Genomic DNA, 10,882 nt, shown 5'->3' on the forward strand with positions numbered 1-10,882 from the left:
TGGGAGTTGAAGTCCAAATAGCTTCAAGTTGCCAAGGTTAGGAAACACTGGGTTACAGGTCACCAACCAGTGGTCCATGGACCACTGGTGGTTCCTGAGAAAATTTTGGTGGCCCGCGGCACAACCAAGTGGAGGAGCTGCTCCAGATTGATTAATGACAATCCTGTAATTAGAGTTCTGGTTTAAGGATTCTAATGAATGGGAAATATCCATACCAGGATATACACTGTATAGGAAGGATAGAATAGAGAGAAGGGGAGGTGGAGTAGCCATTTATGTTAAAGAAACTCTAAAAACAACACTAATTCAAAATACATGTCAAGATCTAGAGACCCTCTGGATTTGCATGCAAAATAAAGACGGTTCTGTCATTAGAATTGGGGTGATCTATAGGCCTCCAGGGCAATCTGAGGAATATGACAACAAGATGGTGGATGAAATTACCCAAATGGCAGTAAAGGGAGATATTGTGGTTATGGGTGATTTCAACATGCCTGATGTTGACTGGAATATCCCCAGTGCCCTTACATGCAAAAGTAAGAATATAGTAGAGGCCTTTACAGGAGCAGCTCTGGCACAGCTGGTTAAGACACCAACTAGAGGGGAGAATATTCTAGATTTAGTTTTTACGAATGGGAATTGGGTTTCAGATGTCAAGGTGGGAGAAAATTTAGGTTGCAGTGACCATCTATGTTTGTGGTTTGATGTAAAAACTCATTGTGAGCAATCCTATAATGCAACCAAAGTATTGGATTTCAGAAAAACAAATTTTAATGCAATGGGGGAATATTTAGATAATGAATTAAAGGGGAGGGATAAAATGGCAGGAGCGAGCACCCAGTGGACTGTATTTAAAAAGGCCATCTTAAAAGCCACTGGACTGTATGTAAGACAAATAACTAAAGGTAAAAGGAAGAAGAAACCGCTATGGTTTAGCAATGATGTAAGGACTATAGTCAATGGAAAAAAGGCTGCCTATAGGAGGTATAAAGAGTCTGGAAGTATAGCTGATAGGGAGGTGTATAAAATGAGACAGAAGGAGGCGAAACAGATAATATATGCTGCTAAAGCCTCAAAAGAGGAAGAAATTGCCAAATCTCTAAAGAAGGGGGATAAAACCTTCTTCAGATATATTAGTGATAAGAAGAAGAAAAACTGCGGCATCACGAAGCTTAGTACCGGGAAAAATACATGCATTAATGGGAATAAGGAGATCGCTGACCATTTCAATAGCTACTTCTGTTCAGTTTTCTCAAAAGACACCTTACAAAATAATACTATAGAGGGATATAGCATTGCCTCCAACTGTACGGATTCAGCTCCAGTGATCTTAGAAGCCGATGTCTTAGAAGAACTTGAACGATTAAAGATAAATAAGGCAATGGGTCCAGATGGCATCCACCCCAGAGTTCTTAAAGAACTCAGATCTGTCATTGCTACCCCCCTGACTGATTTGTTTAACCAATCCTTGTTAACAGGAGATGTTCCTGAGGATTGGAGAATGGCAAGTGTTGTGCCTATCCACAAGAAGGGCAGTAGAGAAGAAGCTGGTAACTACAGGCCAGTTAGCTTGACATCAGTTGTCGTTAAAATGATGGAGACTCTACTGAAAAAGAGGATAAATCAGCACCTAAAAAACAATAAATTATTGGACCCAAATCAGCATGGCTTTACTGAAGGCAAATCATGTCAGACTAATCTCATTGATTTCTTTGACTATGTCACAAAGGTGTTGGATGAAGGTGGTGCCGTGGATATTGCCTACCTGGACTTCAGCAAAGCCTTTGATACGGTTCCACATAAAGAGCTGATAGATAAATTAGTGAAGATTGGACTTAATCCCTGGATAGTTCAATGGATTTGCAGCTGGCTGAAGCATAGACACCAGAGGGTTGTTGTGAATGGCGAGTATTCTGAGCAGAGTCAGGTTACAAGCGGTGTGCCACAAGGGTCTGTTCTGGGTCCTATTCTTTTTAATATGTTTGTGAGTGACATAGGGGAAGGTCTGGTAGGGAAGGTTTGCCTATTTGCCGATGACTCTAAAGTGTGCAATAGGGTTGATATTCCTGGAGGCGTCGGCAATATGGTAAATGATTTAGCTTTACTAGATAAATGGTCAAAGCAATGGAAACTGCAGTTTAATGTTTCCAAATGTAAAATAATGCACTTGGGGAAAAGGAATCCTCAATCTGACTATTGTATTGGCAGTTCTGTGTTAGCAAATACTTCAAAAGAAAAGGATTTAGGCGTAGTGATTTCTGACAGTCTCAAAATGGGTGAACAGTGCAGTCAGGCAGTAGGGAAAGCAAGTAGGATGCTTGGCTGCATAGCTAGAGGTATAACAAGCAGGAAGAGGGAGATTATGATCCCGCTATATAGAATGCTGGTGAGACCACATTTGGAATACTGTGTTCAGTTCTGTAGACCTCACCTACAAAAAGATATTGACAAAATTGAACGGGTCCAAAGACGGGCTACAAGAATGGTGGAAGGTCTTAAGTATAAAACGTATCAGGAAAGACTTAATGAACTCAATCTGTATAGTCTGGAGGACAGAAGGAAAAGGGGGGACATGATCGAAACATTTAAATATATTAAAGGGTTAAATAAGGTCCAGGAGGGAAGTGTTTTTAATAGGAAAGTGAACACAAGAACAAGGGGACACAATCTGAGGTTAGTTGGGGGAAAGATCAAAAGCAACATGAGAAAATATTATTTTACTGAAAGAGTAGTAGATCCTTGGAACAAACTTCCAGCAGACGTGGTAGATAAATCCACAGTAACTGAATTTAAACATGCCTGGGATAAACATATATCCATCCTAAGATAAAATACAGAAAATAGTATAAGGGCAGACTAGATGGACCATGGGGTCTTTTTCTGCCGTCAGACTTCTATGTTTCTATGTTTCTATAAGGGAATGGCCAGGAGAGAAAGACATGAAAGAGAGAGAGAGAGAGAGACAAAGACAGAGAGAGAGGAGGAAGAGAGAGAGGAGAGAAAGAAAGAATGAGAGAGATGAGAGAAAGAGAAAGAGGGGAGAGAAAGAGATGGGGAGGGAGAGATGAGAGAGAGAAAGATGAGAGAGAGAGACTAAGGGGAGAGGGGGGGAGAGCAAATGAGCAGGGCAGATAATGTGTGAAGGACCCATCATGACACTGGGAATTCAGGCGCTTCAGGCAGCAGTGCACTGGATTCGTATTAGTGGTCCACAGGATTTAAAATCATGGATATAGTGGTCCCTGAGGTCCAAAAGGTTGAGGACCCCTGGTATAGGTGACACTTAGTTGGTCCCAATAGCTATTTCATTTAATCAATCTGCTGCAGCTAGTGCAAAGCAAAAAGAAATGACAATGCAAAAATGGGGAGGAAAGGCAAATAAAAAAATACAAGTGATGGAACCAATGTGGTTTCTACAAATAAAAGAAATGACATGAGTAATCAAGTGAAGCAAATTCCATGGTCCTATTTACAAAATACATAGTTAGGAAAACATGTCTGTGCTTCAGTCATTAAAAAAAGTTCTTAGTGAGGGAAGAAAGACAAATACAACTTTAATTGGAAGGCACATGGTGAGTATATATTCCAGTTCAAACCTTAAACGAAATTCCTGCTGAAACTTGAGTTTGAATAGGCATTTAAAAAGAGGAGAGTAATATACAGGCATGTTTTCCTCTCTATTGTTCATCTTTGTCCAGTGCTGTCTCCTGTAGCTTGCTAGGATTCCCAGTAAATATTTTTCATGTAAAGTCTAGACCAGTTGTCTCCAACCTTTCCAGTTCTGTGGCATCAGTGAGGGAGAAGCGGGGGTGATTTTCCATGTCTGTATGTACTGCTTGCACAAATATAGCTTCATGCATTTGTACTTGCCCGCCCCTTGCACATTCCAGTTCCAAACAGGCTGTGGACTGGTACCAAGTCACGAACCAGGGGTTGGGGCCCGTTAGTCTAGCCTACTGAACTTGTGTTTGTAGAATAAATCACTAAGCAATAAGGCAAAAGGAAAATCAGTTGAAGCAGTGTGACATATCATTTTTCTAGTAGCCGATGGAACAACTGGTTAGGGCCCACAGAGTCGGCCTACTCCAGATCCCGTCAGCCAAACAATGTTCTCTGGCGGGGCCTAGGGGAAGGGCCTTCTCTGTGGCTGCACCAGCCCTTTAGAATGACCTCCCCCCAAAGATTCATATTGCCCCCACTTTCCCTGCCTTCCGCAAAGCTTTGAAGGCCCATCTCCACCGGCAGGCTTGGGGACATGCATACATTGGGTGGGCCATCTTGCCCCACCCAATGTATGCATGTTGGATGTGTGGTGTGTGAATCTGTTTATTTAGCTTTAATTGTGTTATTTAATATACTGTTTTTTATGTAGATTTCTAACATGCTGTAAGCCGCCCTAAGTCCCAGAAGAAGGGTGGCATAGAAATCAAATCAAATCAAATCAATCAATAAAATTAATAAATGAGAGAAACACAGATTAAGCTGCCTCCTGGCATTCATTAGTTCTACAGACAATGAGTTTCAAACATGCTGCATGCAAACCACGTGCCTCTAGTACAGTGTTAGCTCACCTTTGTAACTTCAGCTTTTTGTGTTCTAGTAGCATGCCACATAGTGCTGATCAGCCCAACATCTGGAATTCAGTTAAATCCTGCAATTCAATGAATTTCTCCCACTCTTTTAAAGATGAATCCTCATATTATGAATTTTTAATCATGTGGTTTGGAAGTGCTTATTGTCATCTTAACCCTCCTCTCTTTAATTATCTGTCCTCCCAGGTGGATCTTTACAGAAACCTTTGCAACCAGGAACCCTTATTCCTTTAACCAACTCTCTTCAGCGATACCCTCCAACTCCAGTACGATCTCAGCAAACTCCAATATATCAGTCTATTTCCTCTTTGCCCCGAGGAGTTGGCACAGGTGATACAGGAATCAAACTGAGTGCCTGTCATAATTCTTCTTTAGTGCTATTGCCCCGAAGCAGCAGAGCTCCTTCTGTGTGTAGCTCAGTCATTTTGGATACCAGTGAAGTTCCAAAGAATGAACTAGCTGTGAAACCACCTGCATCTGCTCCACCTTCCATTCTGGTGAAACCAGACACTTTGAAAAACACCACTGAGAAGGTAATAATAGGGTCCATCCATGCAATAATAGAGTTATAGTTGTCAAATGTTAAGTTAATCCAAACTATTGGCAATTCCCTTTGTGAGAATTTAGTGATATGTGTTAAAAGTTTGGGACCAAGAGCCACATTGAGCCACAGACTCAAACTCAATGCAGACAAGACGGAGTGGCTGTGGGTTCTGCCTCCCAGGGACAATTCCATCTGTCCACCCATAAACCTGGGGGGGGATTATTGACCCCCTCAGAGAGGGTCTGCAGCTTGGGCATCCTCCTCGATCCACAGCTCACATTAGAGAAACATCTTTCAGCTGTGGCGAGGGGGGCGTTTACCCAGGTTCGCTTGGTGCACCAGTTGTGGCCCTATCTGGATCGGGAGTCACTGCTCACAATCACTCATGCCCTCATCACCTCGCGGTTCGACTACTGTAATGCTCTCTACATGGGGCTACCTTTGAAAAGTGTTCGGAAACTTCAGATCATGCAGAATGCAGCTGCGAGAGCAATCATGGGCTTCCCAAAGTATGCCCATGTTACACCAACACTCCGCAGTCTGCCTTGGTTGCCGATCAATTTCCGGTCACAATTCAAAGTGTTGGTTATGACCTATAAAGCCCTTCGTGGTATTGGACCAGAATATCTCCGGGACCGCCTTCTGCCGCACGAATCTCAGCGACCGGTTAGGTCCCACTGAGTTGGCCTTGTCCGGGTCCCGTCGACTAAACAATGTCATTCGGCAGGACCCAGGAGAAGAGCCTTCTCTGTGCCGGCCCTGACCCTCTGGAACCAGCTGCCCCCCCGGAGATCAGAACTGCCCCCCACCCTCCTTGCCTTTCGTAAAGTTCTTAAGACCCATCTCTGCCGTCAGGCATTGGGGAACTGAGACATCTCCCCCGGGCCTATACAGTTTATACATGGTATGTTTGTGTGTATGCTTGCTTTTAATAATGGGGGTTTTAGTGTTTTTTAAATTATTAGATTTGTTCTTACATTGTCTTTGTTATTGTTGCGAGCTGCCCCAAGTCTATGGAGAGGGCCGGCATACAAATCTAATTAATAATAATAATAATAATAATAATAATAATAATAATAATAATAATAAGCAATCATACTTAGCAATAGCACTTAGACCTATATACTATTTCATAATGTTTTACAGCACTCTCTAAGCAGTTTACACAGTCAGTGTATTGCTAGATCTTCATTTTTTCAACCTCGGAAGGAGAGAAGGCTGAATCAACCTTGAGCTGGTCAGGATCAAACTCTTTGCAGTGGACAGAATTAGCGTGCAAGATTGCATTCTAACCACTGCTTCACCAGGGCTCTTCAATGGAAAAAGTCTAAATTTAAATTAAACATAATGACAGGTTCCCTTCATATATAATGATTTCTCGTCTTCTAATCACATTAAGGTCATCATTCAGGATTTCTCAGGAAGCAATTCTCAATCAGGTGGACACTACCTTATTTTTTTTTCAGTAGAAAGCACCAATGTTTTCCTAACATACATGAAATTGTCCTTATTCTTGAAGATTATACCTTGGAGTAAAATATGTTCAAAACTAAAGTTAACTGGAATTAATAAACATTTATTACTAACCTAGTGCTATAATGCTGATAATATACTTTAAATTCAATTAATTTCACAAACACTATTTCAATGTTCATCAGAAGAACATTGTAGGATATACTGATTTTACTTCTGTATTAAATCAAAAGAATGATCTTACATAAATCTACTTAAGAGTTACAGTTTCTATTCCATGCAAAGAAGGGTTTCTCTCAGCTATTGATCTCTCTTATTATAATTCAGCTATAAATGGCTCAGCAATTGTTTATTTTTATTTATTTATTTTGTCCAATACACAATGAGGGTTTTAGTGGGTATATATCTATAATAAAATACATGATGAAGGTTATAGAGGAGATACTCATAGTAAAATATATCTATGAAAGAATAGAAAAGAAGGTATAGTAATAGAACATATCAATGAAAGAATAGAAGAAGATATATATGAATAGAAGAAAGGAATAGGAGATATAGGAGAGCAATAGGACAGGGGACGGAAGGCACTCTAGTGCACTTGTACTCACCCCTTACTGACCTCTTAGGAATCTGGATAGGTCAACCGTAGATAATCTAAGGGTAAAGTGTTGTAGAAGACTCACATAATGTACCTCTCAGAACTGTTGGCTTCTTTACAAAATCATTCCAAGACAAAGCTAGTTCTGTAGATACAACCATTAACTTGCCTTTCAAATTTCTGTCCAATAAGCTAAAGTATTACGGATAATACTTTATGAGAGAAGTAAGGTAACTTGTCTTCACATTTTTCTAAGGAAATTGTAGAACAGAATTTCCTTTGCTTGTTTGGGAATATGTTTATACAGTGACATAGCAATGTTTCTGGAAGCCTTCTGAGAATAAATTAACTCCAGATTTCTTCATTCTATTTTCAGCAAGTGAAAACAGTGCGATTTCAGAACTACAGCCCACCGCCGTCCAAGAGACATAATTCTGTATCTTCACTGAACCTCTCCAATGGCAAGCCTGAACAAGGAATGATTACAGAAGCAATACAGCCAGAATCAACCATCAAGAGCCCTGAAATATCAGTTTTGTATACCCATCGCATTATCTCTAGTTCAGTTCATCAGAAGAGAATGTCACATCACAAGACCTCGCCACTGGACCTTTCTAGCCAAACTGGTCACCCAACCTTTCCTACAAAAAAGAATTATAATAGCATGTCTGAGAATTGAGAAATTTAAACTTATTTAATCGGCTTTGTTTTGGACATGCATTATTACTCATTGTAAGGCTCAGCAACCAGATGGATGATAGGTTCTAGATCCAATCTGCTACCTTTTAAAATGTTTAAATTTTACTAACAGGCTCAGCCTCTTTAGAAGTCTAGAATCTCACCGATGATTACAAGATTTCACCGGCAATATGGGAAGTTCTTGTTTTGTGTGGCTCAGAAGTAAACCTCATGCTGCAGGAGCCTGCAATGTTCTTCAGATGCAAGTGTAGTGTCAATTCTATTATCACTGTTAGTTCTAAAAAAATATAATAATAAAGGACTAGGTGGATCGATTCAAAACCCATATTGCTCTAAGTTCAAATCCTCTACAATTCATTTGTAAACCAGAACAAAGAGAGTTTTGTTTTGCTTCGCTTTGTTTTTTGTTTTGTATTCTACCCGGTTTTAAGCATGGTTTAGCTACCATCCTTTCCTTGCTACTTTTGAAACTGAGCTATCACATCTTTCTTTTATCTTAATGTTTCCATTTGCACTTTCCATTTATGTTAGAACTCAGAATGCTTATTTTATTTTAAAAATTAAAAATCATCCTCGGCTTCAAACGCATTATCTCCAAAGGAGGTAATGGAATAAACTCATTGAACAATTCTCACTTAATAGAAGAACCTATTTCCTTTTTTTTTTCTTTTCCCTGCATGCAGGCTCTCACCTACACAATGATTGATGGAGACCGAGCTCTTAGATTCTCCCTGACTACCTAGCCTCAGCCATAAAAAGAATCAATTCTATCACATAAACTAACTGTGACTGATGTTTACAGTAACGCTATATATGCAGCTTGATTTTGTTCCCTTTATTAGTTCAAAGGCTGTGCATTCTAGCCTGAAGCAAACGAGCAAGTTTTGTCATTGCTCCTGCGGTGTCATTTCAATAAATGTTGGAGCTAAAAGTCTTGGATGGTTGCATAGAACCAATGAAACTAATGCAACACTGGATGTCTGTAACTGCCGTACAGCATAAGGAAAGTTTTCAGGAACAAGTGTGTGTTCATCTTGATGTCTTGCCCAGGGCAAAATAATGTATTCTTCTAGAACCTACACTAACTGCCTCTAAATGTATGGGGGAAAAGAAAGTGTTCCGCTACGCCACAAATAGAGCAAAATGGTAAATCAAGACATTAATATTTGACTCCAGACCAACCCATGTCTGGAAAAAACCACTTTAGTTTGCATTCTAAAGTAGCAAAACAACAACAACAACCCAAAAGCTGCACCCCAGGTTACTAGATAGAAAAAAAGAGAACATATTATCAGCATGTTTTGTGGTCAGGGAATTATTTTGCTGCTTGAAGACCTCTAATTTGGCTTGAGACAAGCTCTTCTCCCTGTTGAATGGCTGGTTTGATGCTTTATTTTATACTTTTTCCCTTGACATACATGCTGATATACAGAATAGTTCCAATGAGGTGCGCTTTAAGCCCAATTCTCTGATTCATTAGGACTCCTAGTCCTAACAATCTTCCCTGTTTCCACTACCCAAAACACATCCTAGAATTTAAAAAATAAAATTTAAAAAATAAGCAATCAACATAATGCAGTGAGGGCAGCTTCATATGATCCAGAATGTCCTTCCAATGCAGATAGATAATGTCAAGTAGAGAGAAGCGTTTTGTATTGTGGGCACCAGAGAGAGGACAAAAGTTGCAATTCATTTTGTCCTTTTTAATGCCCGAATCCATATCAGGTGTTTATTCTGTAAGGGGGAGAAAAATCACTACTGGTATGAAAAGTATCATTTCCAATCTGATTCAACAGCTAATAAACATTCTGAAAGAGGAATATATTAACCTCTTTTAAAATACCCTGATTGCAAAGACATTCCTAAACAGGCGAGGAATATCATGCCTCCCACAATAGCATCTAATCGTCTAACTGAAATCTTTGCTAAAACTGAATCCTTCTGAGATGGCATAATTTGTTGGGGGGGAGGTGTCTATTTATGCCTTCCTCATGTGAATGCAAATACACATTCATGAGACACACTTGTGCCAAAAATAACCATTGCTTGAGAATGTGCAGAAAGAGATGCTGGCAAATGCTAAAAACAGTGGTGGGAAGATGCCAGCTGTAAAAGCGAAGCAGAAAAATGAAAAACAAAAATGGGGCACGCATATCAGAGCCTGGGGGAGGCAATAGGGAACCGAAAAATGGATGGGGGAAACCATTTTCATCCATTTACATTAATGTGCCTGTTTTGAAAAACTGGAGGTGGCTGATTTGATGATAAAGGGGTTTGCAGAGCCAGAGGCATCATTTGAGTGCATCCAATGAGACTCCTGGCCCAAAGATTTGACAGCCTTGACGCAAAACCATGACCGGCTTATGATTACTTGCCTTTAAACAGCAGGAGCCTTGGCATAGAGAAAACTTTAGCTCATTATTTGCTGCTGTAATTATTTTCCAAAGGAATTGTTTGAAAACAAAGGAAAACCTTTCCAATCCAACAGAAGCAGCTGTTCAAAGCTAGTGCTATGGCTCATATAAAGGCTAAACCCACTGCCTACCTCAACTGTGCATTGGCTCAACTGCCAAACACATGAAGCTAGAGGGTACAGGAACTATCTGCCATGGTTTGTTTGCCATTGTTTGCCATTTCTGTGATACTTGTCATCAGCACAATACCTTATTCATGTTGCTTTACTTCCGTAATTGATGACCTAGGCCTTGCTGAATAGAACCTGGAATCGAAGATGAGCTTTTTAAACAGTGGAGATGGACATAGTCCTACCTGCTTTAAAGGTAGGTGATGTGGCTTTAAAAGGGCAGCAACTGGCAGCTTTATTGGCAGCAATAAGGATGAATAGATAGTACTTTCATATCTAAGCCATATGGAATGAAGGGGAAATAGTCATGTATACACAAGCTTTGAATCAAGGAAGACTGAGATCATCCAGCATAGATAACAAGAGGCAAAAACCCTCTATATTGAATGGTG

General features: G+C 40.2%; 1 protein-coding gene across 2 annotated transcripts in view; it reads left to right on the plus strand.

The window, feature by feature from the left end:
• Window positions 1-8,545, plus strand: part of SH3RF2 (SH3 domain containing ring finger 2) — a 118,857-nt gene extending 110,312 nt beyond the window's left edge. For both annotated transcript variants that reach the window (XM_070739358.1, XM_070739357.1), the window contains exons 9-10: window positions 4,779-5,125; window positions 7,584-8,545. In XM_070739358.1, coding sequence (XP_070595459.1) covers window positions 4,779-5,125; window positions 7,584-7,886 — 650 coding nt within the window. In that variant the 3' untranslated portion in view covers window positions 7,887-8,545. The remainder of the gene's footprint in view (window positions 1-4,778; window positions 5,126-7,583) is intronic.
• Window positions 8,546-10,882: the final 2,337 nt, after the last annotated feature.

This window comes from Erythrolamprus reginae, chromosome 2 (assembly GCF_031021105.1).
Source record: "Erythrolamprus reginae isolate rEryReg1 chromosome 2, rEryReg1.hap1, whole genome shotgun sequence".
NCBI classification, from domain to species: Eukaryota; Metazoa; Chordata; class Lepidosauria; order Squamata; family Dipsadidae; genus Erythrolamprus; species Erythrolamprus reginae.